We start from the raw sequence: 15,533 nt of genomic DNA, 5'->3' as shown, positions 1-15,533 counted from the left end.
CTTTACTTCTTCTGTAGGTTGTTAATGAAAACACAGTTGTAAGCTTTACGTCCTTGTTTATACAACTGACAACTTCAACTTCCGCTATCAGAAAGCCGCTATGAGATGCAGTGCCTGCAAAGGTACCACGAAATGTTCCTGTCAGGAGTATTAGGTTTAGGGTTTCGGTGTTGGGAGAGGATTATTCATTGTTTTCTGACTAATCACAGTGCTGTATCCTGACAGGAACATTTGGTGGTAGCTTTGTAAGAACAGCAGCTAGGAGACAGCCGCTGCAGACCGCAGTAATACCCTATTGGTTGACACGGGTCTACCTGAGCCCCTCTCTCACATTAATAATACGATGGTGTCATTTCCAGCCAACCAGGAGAAAGTAGGAGGGGTTGCTATGCAGATAAACCCATGTGTCACACGATTTGCAGAATTCATATAAAAAGATAGCGAGCAGACTGCATTCATAGTAGTTATTTTGAGGGAAATACAAACAACTTTTTTTTTTTTTTTTTTTGCATAATGCTGTGTTGCAGTGAACTCCATATTTTGTATTTATTTATTTTTTATCAAAGATTTCAAAGTTTCCGCCAGCACTGCCAGCCGGATCCATCTGACAGGAACTTAAAAACGGCAAATTTACTTCATCGAAATTGGTTTAATAACCAAACAGAGAAAAGGAGCTTTATACTACTGGACAATAATAATGGGTATTGTGAAACTGGCAGAATTAATACGCAATGTTGCGCCGGATGCGATCTCTTACAAAACAATAGGTGACTATTCAGGTACCGTAATTATTATATTATTTAAGTTTTTTTTTTTTTTGTGTTGTGTGTGTGTGTGTGTGTGTGTGTGTGTGTGTGTGTGTTTGTTTAATTGCTTTTAATTAAATTAGCCCGCATCCATGTACACATGTTCTAAGTAATCGAGTTTCTTCTGTAACATTACACAGGTGGCAAGATGCATGGGCACAGCGTTCACCTAAAGTAATAATGTGCAGTAATATTTTGTGTAACCGTATTGATTTGATATTTTAATTGTTCTGTATTCTTTGTTTTTTGAAAGTCAGAGAGCACTGTACTGCTGAGTAAATTTAGCACAGCGGAATACACGGTCTCTCTCTCTCACACACACACAAACACATTATGACGGTTGCAGTGGAGGCTCCTTAGAGAAGGCAAGGACGCACTGCCTCATCAATTTCAAAGTGAAACAAAAATCAAATAAAAATATATTGCTGCGTAGCATTATAATAGTGTTAAATAAAACACAAACAACAATCTATTGGCTAAACTCCTATCTACTTAGTATTAGCTCGGGATTAGGTAGGTGAGTGGTACTTTTGCACTGCATTTCTGCTGACTGAAAACACCTTTCAGCGTGTACCAGATAAATTACTATTACCAGAAGACACTGCACGCCGTTTTCCCATTGCAGTGTGACGCCTGTAGTGTCAGTAAAGCGAGATATATTTTCAAAGTTTCATATTATGATACCACTTCCTTTCTCTGGGAAAGAATCTAGTTGTTTTTTTTTTTCCTGGTAGTGTTTGTTGAAAGTCGTATTTATATTATTTTAGTCCCAGCAGTATTTGTTTATTTTTCCTAGTGCTGCCATGTAACACCTGTAAGTCACCTTGGATAAAGGCGTCTGCCAAGTTAATAAGTGATAATATGAAAAGTGTTGTCAGTCAGAATACAATAATAATATTCTACTGCTGCCGAGGGCTTCAAAGGTTCACATCAGTGGTGGGCTGGTGGCCAAAAGAAAAATAATTTCACTGGTCTGAAGCTGGTGCCGTTTTTAACGCGGTCTTGATAGTCAGAATTTAATCAGGAATGTCTGAAGACAGTTGTTTTTTACGTCCTGTTTTTATGAGGTTCATCTGAGAAAAAAACTTGCAGTTTTGTGCCAGTTTTCATCAGCTGCCAGATCACATCTAAGATCTATCAAGTCAGTCCATTTCTAGGCTATCCAGCATATTTCCAAGAAAAATCTGTGGAAAAGCATTGCTGGATGATGTCTGCAGAGCTTGCTGTGCTTTGGCTACTTGGTTGAAGAACGCATACTAATTTCAATACAATTTTGTTAATTGGCAAATTTATTCTGCTACTCCCCACCCCCAGTATGTTGCTTATCACTACGTGCCCCCAGGATGCACAGTTAGAGCTATGCACATGCACTCACAATGTGTACACGCAGATTTGACAGGACTGACAGAAAGACACAGCTTCCCTGCCCCAAACCTCTGCCCAGGAACCTCTACCTCCACCTCTGACATGCCCTCAAAAGGGGAAGGGGAAGGGACAGGTGCAGGGGCTGGGGCCGGAGACGGCGATGAAGAGGAGATGACCCCCAAACTTTTTTTATAGCAGAGAATAATTTAATAAATGTTCTTTTGGTTTACATTTGTATTTATTTTTTTTAAATGCATTATCATATTTAAAATCACCTAAAAAAAAATTTCATAGCCTATTTCAAAGTATTAAGTAAGGCTTAGGATGTGTTGGAATGTGGAAATATATAGTATCATGTTATAATTATTCTGGCACAGTTTGCATAACATATTAGTATACCTACCTACATAAAATGTTGCTGGATGATTTGCTGGCATTTTCTTTGGCCCTAAGAATAGGCTCCCACATCCTCCTGACCCTCAGACCCATCACCTCCTGCTACCTCCTCATCACCGGGATCATGCCGTTCCCCAGCAACTGGCTGTTCTGTTTGCTGGGGAACGTTAGCCTCTTGTGGCTGCATTACATCACAGAAAATCGCAATGTTATGAAGTACACAACATGCAATGATGGCTTGAGGGGTTGTATTGTTGGGCTCCACCTGATCTATCCAGGCAATGGAAACGCATTTTAAGGAGCCCGAATGTCCTCTTTACAACATTGCGGCTTCGGCACAGGACCTCTTTGCAGCGCCCCTCCGCCTCGGTCAAAAGCCTCAGTCTCGGTTAAAAGCCAGGGGCTGAGAGGATAGCCACTGTCAACTGAAGGAGGAACGGAGTAAATATATATAATCGGCTTAACACAGTTACCGCACGTATTACATAACAGTAAAGTACTGATATAACATGATTTATAAAGTATTAAACACACTTGCACTTACCAATTAGGTGACCTGTGCCGAGGCGTCCCTGTCTGCCAAATACTTCAAGGGGACTTTGCCGCAGAATGTAAGAGTCATTGCATGATCCTGGGAAACGTGACATGACAATGGTGATTTTACAATCTGATGTCATTTGCATGTTGAGGGAGTGGAAACGATTTCGGTTCAGATGTGCATATGCGTGTTCCCCAGGGGACTAGATTGCTATGTGAGTGCAATCAAGTGCCCCTATTATACTGGCGAACCAGTATTGTTGTTTTACTTGGTGATGGCTTTCAACAGGTGGAAACTTAATGAATCGGTCAGAAGCAGCCACCAGCGCATCTGTCACAGTTGTTATGACGTTGCTGATGGCGCTCTGGCACGCTCCCACTGCATCCCCTTTTGTGGTTTGAAAGGAGCAGGTGGCATAGAATGCCAAAGCAGAACAGACCTTTGTCTCCACAGACAAACAGATGTTCATTTTACCCAAACACATACCTATATATAGTAAAACCAGAGAAACTGATAATTTTGCAGTGGTCTCTTAATTTTTTCCAGAGCTGGTGGTTGCATGCACACCGAGACATTAGATGAGGTCGAAGCACATCACACAAGTATTCCATAGTGTTACGATCAAACCGAAAACGAACAACCAGGAGGTGATCAGGAAGTTGTTTTAGGTCCTGATGGGGTCTGAAGGTGTAGGGAGTGGGATGCTAGTGCTGATGGCATCGTCTTCTTTCCAAAAGTGTGACCATTGCCTCGAAGTCAGCCATTGTTAGGGAAGAAGGTTGGTGTGTAGTCTTTATATAATTCTGCTGATAATCACAATTGAATTGGTGTAGGTGTGTAACCGTTACATTAATTAATTACCGGTATGCCTGTATGTGTTTACGTGTAAATGTGTTAATGACATACATCTTTCAATCTGCAGCAGAGACAGAGGGTGTTGAGGCATGGCTTGAATGCCGTTTTGTGATTAAAAGATTCATACGTTCTTTATTAGTATTCCAGTTTGTTTACATTTGCATTTTTGGAGTCCAGAAGACACCCAGCGATGGACTGGCATCCCGTCCTGGGTGTAATCCTGCCTTGTGCCCACCGCAACCCTTGGATTAAGCGGTTACAGATAATGGATGGATGGATGGATGGATGATGAGGTTCATTGTAATGGAGCACTGTGCCTTTAAGAAATAAAAAAACTAGAACGAAAGTACACAGCTTATGAGCGCGTGAGCAGTAGCCTACATGCTGTGGACTTAAAAATAAAAAGTTTGCCGTATCCTCGTATTGACCAGTCAGGTTAAAGGAAATCTCAGATCCGTTTTCTAATATACTACAAGTGTAAGGAAAGAGATTCTTCATACACACCGAACTGTCAATTTACTGTAAGACATGAGTTTGGATGGTTCAGATTCCATAAATTCACAGAACATTTTGAGGCTTTTGCAGTACATATAGTCCCTTCATCACAGACATAACACGGATATAAACAAACAAGATAGCTGCTTCCGCATCCAGCATTCAGAGAAAACGAATGACTTGGTGTGACAGAGGTCGAATGATTCTTGGTATTAGATCTCCCTCCTGATCTGTGAGGGCACTAGGTAAAGGGAACAGAGTACCCTGGACTAAAAGGTATGACACTTTATTCCTGTGGGTAGTTGGAAGTCGGCTGGGTAGAAAAGGGACGGAGCTACAGTACCCAAACTCAATGTCCTGGATGGGAAACGGCATGGCATCCGCGGATTGGTGAAGCGGATGCGCTTGTTAACCAAGGGGTCATGAGAGAGGGTATAAAATAGGGGCGTAGCAAAATAATCTGTTCCTTTGCAAATGGTTGGATTTGATTTTGAAGGAAATTCGGTGTATACTAAAAACCGTGAGTGTTTGTTTTGTGTTTGTTAGTGTCGGTTGTAACTGTTGTTTGTCTCACTAGAGAGAGAACTGTAAATTGCACCACTAGCACGTAATATTACTTCACTGTCTTTTGTTTAGTGTTGGTGTGTGTGTAAAAACTGGTCTTGGTTACAGGTCAATCCCGGGGGTTACAATTACGAGTGATACACGCCTTCAGGCTCTGGACATTATCGTTAATTAAATAAAACACCCTTGCACCTGAAAGCAGTTGTCTGCGTGATTAATCTGCTTTGCACTGCACTCACCTGCATTCACTCACCACATTATCACACTTGGGTAGCATTATTGAGGAGTTTGGTTATAAAAATCAGTGTTCAGGAGATGATTTGTCAGTATGCACTACTATGAAGAGATATGTGAGTGAGAGGGGCTTGGTTGGAGATGCAGTACTTAGTGTCCTGTTATGCAGTGCCTTTTAAACCTCTTTTACTGTGAATAAAACTATTAAACAGCACGTGTGAAAATAGATTGGACCTGACGCGCCTGACAGGCACTGAATAATGGACTGCAAAGGGTTAAATAAGGTGGTGGTCATGTTTTTGGAAGTTTTTGGAAGACTTACTTTCTTGACAGGGTGTGTTTACGTCTTCCAGGTAAGAAGATTGCTGTGGATGCCTCCATTGTTCTATTTCAGTTCCGCACGGCCTGCCCTAAGATCTGCAACCGCGATGGAGCACACCTCAGGTAAGAGAACGGGGGGGGGGGGCTTTATTTTTAAAATTTGCTGCAACCCTGGCAACAAAGATGAAGGCCTACAGATTGCACTTCCAGTTCTGCCCTGAAATGTCTGAATTGAGTGAGACTAGCCCTAAATGTAGCTATATTCAGAATTGCTCCAAAACAATATGTTAAAGTACTATAGCACTAATATGATCACTTGTGGTATCAAAGTCAATCTTGTACCTTTAAGTAGTAGATTCTCAACGCGTCCTGGATAAATTAAGTGCTGTGATTGTCGTAACAAGATCACATGACCGTGCAGTAAGAAGTGTTAAAATTGCTTAGTACTGAGACAGGTACAGTGTGCTTCTTGTTGGGTCAGTTTCTGCTCACAGTGAGGCTATCAAAGCCACCACAGGTGTGTCTTTAAAAGCCTGATATCTGCAAAAACTTAAATCTTGTTAGCAGAGCTTCCGTCTCTACATTCCTATTCCCATCATCAGTGGGAAGACTTCAAATAAAGTAAACTCTTTCTATCAAAGAGCCATCTGTCTCTGCATCATACAACTTTCACTCAAAAGAGGTGATTGCACCTTGTACAAAGGAAAACAGGTTTTAGGGTCACTTGCGACACCAGAACTCACCACGCTGGCCAGGCGGGTTGGCGAGTGCCCTTTCCACTTTGGCCGAGGATGTTACTCAAGCTTTCACAGCGTGGTTTAACCTGCCATGGTTGTCACCCTCCTGCCACTTTGAGGCAGTGGAAGTTGGACTTTAGGAGGATATATATATATATATATATATATATATATATATATATATATATATATATATATATATATATATATATATATATATATATATATATATAGCAGTGTACAAAATTGAAGGCATATGAAAGAAAAGGTTTTTAAAAAATTTACACAAAAGGTTTAAAAGATTAACAAAATCTTTTATTTTCGGGACGTTTCAGTCAAAAACCCTTCCTCAGCTGTTTAAAAAGAAAAGTAAACACAGTGCAGTAAACTTGTTGTTATTCAAGATTTGTAATTATACAAAAACTCTGTGGATGGTGTCATGATTATTAGAATACAATGTTCATTCCCAGAGGTTCCAAATTTCCCAGTTTGAAGATAAATTCTTGTTCCTTTTGTTTCCGAGCAACATTTGTTCCATAGCACTGATTGATCACACAGACTGTGATATCTTTAGCAGTTTGAGCACCACTGTTGAAGTGACGGGCTACTGGAAATGCAGTGGTGTTAATGTGAATGCTTCTTACGTGTTCTACAAACCGGTCTGCTAAATGCCTTTTGGTTTGCATCACCCAGCATTTGACGTGGAGTCGCACTTGATCTACCCAGTAGCCTCTATTTGGCCACTTCTGATTTTTATATATATATATATATATATATATATATATATATATATATGTGTGTGTGTGTGTGCGTGTGTGTGTGTATATATATATATATATATGTATATATATATATATATATATATATATATGTGTGTGTGTGTGTGTGTGTGTATATATATATATATATATATATATATATATATATATATATATATATATATATATATATATACATATACACACACACACACACATACATATATATTTTAGCAGAAAGAGCCAGCTGCCCAGCGTTTGGATATGTTGTACATATCTTTCTCAAGGTGATCTTTCTCTGTGTTTGAATCAGAACATTGGAGGTATTTATAGGTGTTTGACAGCATGACAACTACTACAGGAACACAAAGGTAAAACACAATCATCCCATTTTCTAGAAATGTTGTGCAATAAATTACCACATTGTGAAAGCACTATTTTGGTTGTACAAATTTTATTTTGGGGTTTGGGGGTGGTAATTTATAGACAGCTCTGTATGCAACCATTATCAAATAATAAAACAATATTCAGCAATTCATAAATATATCCAAGTGTGAGTCAAAGCTGTCCTTTATCAACCTGTTGTGGTCCATGAAAGGACCTTCTATATCTCTTATAAGTCTGTCACTGCTACTTTGCAAGTGTGTCTCTCACTTATCTGGCATGACATTCCCCTTAGATTTCCCCCCTGCGGATACTTTTGTTTTTGTTCCCATTTCAAATTATTTTCTTTTCCAGCCCGCTGGTTGGTTTGTTCTACCGCACTCTGCATTTCCTAGAGAATGATGTCAGGCCAGTCTATGTCTTCGATGGACTCCCGCCTGAGCAGAAAGAGGCGCTGGTGAGAAAAATTGCATTACTGTAACTGAAAGAAGCTGTGCTGAGTATCTGTTAGCTGATTACTGCTGGTTTTAACATGCCTGTGTGAGTGTGCGTGAGAATGTACATATTAGATGTGCGGGTTCAATAAAACAAACTGCGGAATCCAGAAAGAACAGTTTGGCAGTAATCACTGGTTTTCACTTACAGTATCTTTAGTTTTATGCCCTCTTTTTTGTTCAAGAGCGAATATTGGCATGTGAGTGCACGATTAGTGATGATGTTCTCATCCTAGAAAAAACAGCTATCAAGGCTGCTCTTTTTGGCTTGACCAGGTTTTGTGTGTTTTTCTACAGCTGGACAGGCGAGCTGAGGCTGGAGGCTGGGCCAGAACACAAAGGCCAGGTGAGACAAACAGGCAGGCAGGCAGGGAGACTTCTACAATAACTTTTCTTTAATAATATAATAAACATACACATACCCCATACCTAATATCAGTTTGTCTTTTTGCATTGAGTTGGTGTGGCATAGACTCCACAAAAAAAGGATTATGGTCTGTTCCTCATGGCATACCACACTGGCCATCACAGCGGTTGAGTAATTTTTTTATTTTTTCTAGTCTCCAATCAAGTACAGGACTGCCAGAAAATACTGAAACTGTTAGGAGTACCATATCTCCAGGTAAATGTTTGTAGATGTGATTTTTTAATTCTGTTGAAATGATTTGAAAAGACAAATCTCTCTTTTATGTGGTCAAACTTTCTCTAACCCTTTCAAACTTTGTAGCCTCAGACATCATGGAGGCAGCTCTACCACTCTCTCCCAAGCCCTCAGTGAAGCTGAAGCTCTGTGTGTAGCGTTGGTGAAGCAGGGTGATTCTCACTCTCACTCTCCCACTCTCACAGGCCCCCAGTGAAGCTGAAGCACAGTGTGCAGAGTTGGTGAAGCAGGGTGATTCTCACTCTCCCACTCTCACAGGCCCCCAGTGAAGCTGAAGCACAGTGTGCAGAGTTGGTGAAGCAGGGTGATTCTCACTCTCACTCTCCCACTCTCACAGGCCCCCAGTGAAGCTGAAGCTCTGTGTGTAGCGTTGGTGAAGCAGGGTGATTCTCACTCTCACTCTCCCACTCTCACAGGCCCCCAGTGAAGCTGAAGCACAGTGTGCAGAGTTGGTGAAGCAGGGTGATTCTCACTCTCACTCTCCCACTCTCACAGGCCCCCAGTGAAGCTGAAGCACAGTGTGCAGAGTTGGTGAAGCAGGGTGATTCTCACTCTCACTCTCCCACTCTCACAGGCCCCCAGTGAAGCTGAAGCACAGTGTGCAGAGTTGGTGAAGCAGGGTGATTCTCACTCTCACTCTCCAACTCTCACAGGCCCCCAGTGAAGCTGAAGCACAGTGTGCAGAGTTGGTGAAGCAGGGTGATTCTCACTCTCACTCTCACACTCTCACAGGCCCCCAGTGAAGCTGAAGCACAGTGTGCAGAGTTGGTGAAGTGTGGTGAAGTGGATGGAGTGGCTTCAGAGGACATGGATGTTCTGCCGTTTGGGAGCACGCTGCTAATCCGCCAGCTCAGTACCAGAGAGCACAGGTAAATCTCACAGAGGAAAGCATGCCCTGATGAACGTGATCCCTGACAGACTTTATATTGGAAATGTAATGTGAAAACTCAATTAACAGAGTTTCTTGGAGCCCCATGAAATACCACAATTACCCACATGTTTATCTACAGAATACGTGAAACATTATTCCTTTTATAGTACGGTTCTGGTGTCTTTGCCACAATTGTTCCAGTTAAATACAATCTGTTTCTCTTGTGAAAGCAGAGTAAACCAGTGCTTTTCACACTGATAATGAAAAGCAGATAAAATACCAATAAGTTGATTGGTTTGACTAATGAAGACTGTCACAAGTCACATGAATGACATGAAACTTACAATGTACATTTGCTACAAGATATTTAACACACCATTAAAGATCCAGTATCATAGTTTAACCTGTACATGCATTCTTTTCCGATTATATAAACTTACCTTAAAACATTTTCACGCTGTGTTTCGCCATTCTCTCATTTTCCAATGACGGAGAGACCCACCTCCTTGTTGGGTTACGTTAGAGAAAAGTCCAGCTATCAAATTATATAACACTGACTTGTTTTCAAAATCAAGATTGACCTGCTCACTGCAATTGAAGTAGCCTGTCTTTCAAATACTTCCTCCATGTCAGTGGATTAGAAAGACACTCAGATTAACTTTTTTTCTAAAATCACTAGTAACTTGTTAGAATCATATTTGTTGTAAATATTTGCTAATTATTTATTAATATATATGTTTTATAGACCTGTGGTCCTGACCACTGTTGAGAATAAAATAATAAATCTTTGCAAAATAACTTATAAAGCACAATGTCTAGTCTACACATGTCTGTCAAAGCAACAATTATTATAGTGCTGTAGCCCTTATAATAACAATACACATTTTTATTTATATATATATATATATATATATATATATATATTATATATATATATATATATATATATATATATACACATATATATACACACACACACAAAAGACTAAATTGCTGTTCTGTTTTCTTTCTTTCACAATATACATATAGATAATTTTAGGGAGGTTTTTCAGTTGGTTGATATTTTAATAATTCAAAGTCTTTTTACTTTTACTGTAACATTACCATAACATAAATGAATAAATAGTCTACGCAAAATGCTGAAAAGTCAGTTCGGAATTACCAACTTCTGGTTGGGAAATGGACATGAGATGACAACCGAAGTTCACAATCAGAGCGGTCTTGGTATTTAATTTACAATTACCGGCATTTCTGAAAATTTTAAGTAATTTTAATAGTGTCTGAAAATATAAAAATAAAATGTCTAAAACCGATAGACCATTCATCCCAAATGACACTGTTGCATGTATTGCCAGGCCAGCCTTATCCTAGCAACCTATGTAGCTACTGTCTGTAACAGTTAGGATCTCGAGTGAGAATAATGAATAGGTGAATCCACTGATTTACCGTGCACCTGCTACTACTTGAGCTTAAAGAATGAAGGCACAGACTCCGGGATTTTAGACAAAAAAGTAAATATACCACAAGCTTCAGGATAGTTTGAAGTTGCCCGATGGAGTTCATAATGTAAAATAGTGATTAAGTTATCCGGGAAGATGGGAAACAGCACAGCAAGGCTCAATACATTTTACAAGTATTGTTATAACTTGTATGCACATGATACTGGCTCTGTGTTGTCCATAGTAGGTCTGTATGTCAACACATTTGTCTATAAAATACTGCTTTAGGCCATGAAGGACAATAAATAATCATGGGATAAATCTGCACGTAGCAGTTTACCTTCAAGTCTATTGCTTTCACACTCTCTCACTCCTTGTCTCTTTTCAGGAGTGTAGTAGAATACTCCTTGCCAAAGGTGCTGAAGACACTGGGACTCACACATGAGCAGGTAAGGCCTCTGTACCTGGTAGGTATTTTTAGGTAATCTCCTTTAGGTAAAAAGACATATTTTACCAATGCTGACCTCACTTTTCACTTTTAGTAGGCCTGTGTCATGGGAAGTATATTTGCCATGAAAGAGCAGAGAAATGATCAATGTTGTAAGACCATAGAAGTAGGTAAAAGATTAAACATCTTTTATAATTAACTTCAGCGTGTGCAATTTGTGATTTATAAAAAAATATTGTGAGACATGCTGGCCTCATCTCCATATATGGGGCCCCTCTTATTTTCTATTAAATTAAGTTTGTGATTTTATGCAACACTAGTTTTTGTTGCAAATAAATACAAATGTTTTCCTCAATATTCCATGAGTAATACGGTATTCTCAGAATTCTGTCTGTGGTCTGGTACCCTTCAGGTTTCGGTATCCCAGCAGTGGATTATTTTGCATCGTGGGTATTTCCAATAGCCTAAATCTTCTACATTGAGCTGTACCTCGAGGTACCTTGTGCACAAAATGGTTTGTGAACTGTTTGCAAAACATGTAAAAGAATAAAAGTACCAGCAACTTTCGTAGCACACAGTGGATTCGTTAATAAACAATATATATATGCCCCACAGTCCCCTTCTCTTCAAAACCACACTTTTATTTAGAAGATAACGTAGGACTGATCAATCAAGGGATCAAAGGGTGGCGTCACAGAAATGTTTTAATCTCAATTATTATCTATGCAATCTTGAAATGAATAACTAAGAGTGCTAATCAAATTAAAACCACATATACGGTTTACACATATTAATTAATTTATTATCTTCATTGGCTATTTAAACACCAGTTCTTCATACAGTGTTGCCTGGTTTACATTTACATAAGACAACCCACTCATTAAGCACAGAGGGATGATGACTTGTGGTTTCTTTCTCTCTCTTAGTTTGTAGATCTGTGTATTTTGCTTGGCTGCGATTATTGTGAGAAGATTGGCGGCCTGGGACCGAAGCGAGCACTGGCCCTTGTTCAGCAACATAAAACCATTGAGGATGTTCTTCTAAATATCAACCGAACGGTATGCACGGCACCTGCACAGTTACAGAAAAAAGCTTATGGTAGCATGTGAAAGACATCAATGGCTTGCATGCAACCTCTGTTCACATTTAACACAACTGACTAAAGCACTGTATTGTAAGCCTATGTAGAAGCACTAAAGAGAAACTAAGTCTATGGTGTTCTGTGCTTTTCCTTAAGTATCTGATGTATTTTTTCTACCTTACTGGAAGAGTGCATTATGTCCTGCTTAGTAATAAATGACGTGGTGTTTAATTCCCAATATTAAGGTAATATATATATATATTTTTATTAATTTAATGTACCAATGTATTTTTTCTTATGTAGGCCCCGGCAATGTTTAGTTAATAGCAGGAAGTTTACATACGGCACTCACTCTCTCTGTCACTCTCTCTCACAGACACACCCAGTCCCTGAGAACTGGAAATACCTTGATGCTCGCAAACTCTTCTTGGATCCTGAGGTAGCCAATCAGACTAGCCGATCGCTAAGCTGGGAGGAGCCAGACGAGGAAGGGCTGGTGAACTTCCTGTCACATGAAAAATACATCAAGTAAATCTTACTTGATTTCTTCTAATGCTTCTAAAGATAATGAAATGTAGTAATGAGAAAATAACATTACTGTAGTGAATCTGGCTGGCTGGCCAATTAAAGGGTGGTTTCATTTTGCATGGATATTTGTTACAAGAAGGTTGTACACAACACTGTTAACTCAATACCTGTGCCTTAGGCATAAAGGACCCACATGGTACCATCTAAAGTCCAGTATATCAGGTGAGGGTCCACTCATAATACCAGCTGTGGAGGGAGTGCGTCTGCAGTTTGGTGGCAGGTTGATTGGACTTCACCTGAAAGTAAAACTAAAAAACTAAACCATCTAATCAAGTCATAATGGACTTATCATTTAAAGTTGTCATGGTAATGAGGGACTAGTGTTTTCATGCTAGTGGTTGTTAGTGCACAGGAACAAACAAACCTGTTTCCAGAAATGTCTAACCTGGCATTGTCGGCAGGGAGGAGCGAATAAGACGCAGGATGGAGAAGTTTCGTAGAGTGCGTGAGGGCAGGAAGCAGAAAGGGTCTGATGAGGGGAAACAGCAACAAACCCTCATGGACGATTTCTTCAGAGTGACACGAAGCAGACAGGTAATATACCATAACTACCATAGTGAATACAAGACAGGTAAGATATCAGATAGCTAACATCATGCATCAGAGACATGTGATACCTGGGACTTCCATCCACTATGTAGATATCACATGCAGTTTTGAAAGAAGCGCATGCTCTATAGACAACGTACCATTTTTTAGTAGGGGAACCATAGTAGAGGATGCGAAACAATAACAATGTCTTGAATGGATAATTTATTCGGGTTTTCAACAGTGAGACACCAGATATCAAGATAATTCTCCAATTCCAGACAATCTTCCCACTGTCTACTTTTAGTGTAAATCAACCTGATGTCCCCCATCCCAGATGCTATCTACACAAGCTTCCTTAAAGAAACAAGGGGAATGTTGCTAACTTGTGCGTGTAACCGATAGCTGCAGTAACTTGTAGTGCCAAAGGATGACACTATTATTCAAAATTTAGATAATTCAGTCTGTGCCGTTCTTAAAGATGCCAATTGTATTGTTAGCGTAAAGCACATCACTTCTTGTTACTTTGTCCAGATGGTATAGCAAACTAGTATTTTCTATTTAAATCATATCTGGTACTTAAGAAACCTCTGTTTGCAAATGTTGCTTTTCGTTAGTCTTGAACTTCCTTAATCATCTCACCTGAAAAGTAAAATTGTCCCCACCTCTTCAATGCCTTTTTTTCCTAACATGAACCAACCTGCTGCTTCCCCTATCTACTGAAATGCATTGCAGCAAGTGGCATGCTTTGTAAAATGACCTAGGAAGTGAAAGAACACTGAGAACTTTCTTAACCCTGGTGCAGTACAAGATTGCAAGTTTTAAAATGAAAATACATTAGTGCTTTCAGACCTGCAAATTGGTTAGCTACAACTGCTTTAAGCTTTTTCTCCTGTTCAAAATTTGAAACAATCTGTTTCACTTTCAAAAATAAAAATAGCTAAACATATCAGAACGCTATGTAGGTTTTTGGTATTTGTTAACTAAAGCAAAACCTCGGAAAAGTCACAATTGATTTTTAGGCAAACCGATCGATAAATAACAACATTTTTTCTTGTGAAAGGCACCAGATGCTGTGGACCAAACTGTCAGCAAGAAATCGAAATTCTAGCGAGCATTTCCACTGGGATACAGCAAGTGTAACAGTTGAAAGGATATGGTGACACCTCTATTGATGGGCAGACATCTGAACTGTTTATCAAGAAGACTGTGACTGGATTAGGAGTTTGTTTCCCCAGGGAAGACTGAGATCTCATTCCCTGTGGAAGAGACTTCCTGTGTCATCTCTTGTATTATATAGTAGGATTATAACTTTGTTTTTATGTCAACCATTAAAGAGTAAGTATCAGGGTTCTGAAAAATACTTCCCTTCGTGTTGCTACAGCTGTTTAAATAACTTTCTTACACTTGTAACTTTAACGTCTATTTCAAAGCTCTTTTCAAAATGTCCACTCTAGTGCACTGACAGTGTAAGGATTGTCACCAACATGTTCAAACAAGTAACAGCAATAATGATCCATGATGTGGTACAGAACAGAAAAGCCAGAGCACTTGTTATATTTTGCAGTGATTTAGAGCAGATCTCAAACCCATGAGGATGTATAAAGCTATATTTTGCAGAACCCTGCTGTTTACTCTTTAATGTCATGGCAGTGGTATGGGGTACAGTGATGTTCTTTGGAATATAACCACTTTGTGACATTGTCTCCATTAAATCTTTAAATGGTCTTTCAATAGAATTAGTATTTTAAGAGATAAAAGATGTGTCAAAAAGTAGAAATGTCCCATGTGTACAATACAAAATATAATGTAATCTTTCAGTAAACCTGGAGAAAAAAAACAAAAAAAAACTGTAATAGCTATTCTTAATGTTGTTTTTTGTCAAGTGTACATTCAAGTGTTTAAGAGGTGGCATTTTTCCATCAGGTCTGTTCAGAAAGACAGGCACCCATAACACAAGGAGCTGTGGG

The 15,533-nt window shown here is 39.4% G+C and overlaps 1 protein-coding gene across 1 annotated transcript; it reads left to right on the top strand.

Moving 5' to 3' along the window:
* Positions 1 to 465: 465 nt before the first annotated feature.
* On the top strand, positions 466 to 14,970 carry zgc:110269 (probable flap endonuclease 1 homolog). Its single transcript, XM_041245066.1, has 11 exons — positions 466 to 779; positions 5,607 to 5,697; positions 7,808 to 7,910; positions 8,245 to 8,293; positions 8,508 to 8,569; positions 9,341 to 9,477; positions 11,307 to 11,367; positions 12,293 to 12,424; positions 12,824 to 12,975; positions 13,437 to 13,569; positions 14,627 to 14,970. Exons 1-11 carry the CDS (start codon positions 698 to 700, stop codon positions 14,672 to 14,674), a joined length of 1,050 nt encoding a protein of 349 aa, XP_041101000.1. The 5' UTR covers positions 466 to 697; the 3' UTR covers positions 14,675 to 14,970.
* Positions 14,971 to 15,533: the final 563 nt, after the last annotated feature.

Source organism: Polyodon spathula, chromosome 3, assembly GCF_017654505.1.
Source record: "Polyodon spathula isolate WHYD16114869_AA chromosome 3, ASM1765450v1, whole genome shotgun sequence".
Classification (NCBI taxonomy): domain Eukaryota; kingdom Metazoa; phylum Chordata; class Actinopteri; order Acipenseriformes; family Polyodontidae; genus Polyodon; species Polyodon spathula.
Note: the sequence above shows the minus strand (reverse complement) of the source record. Positions and strands in the feature narration are given on the sequence as shown.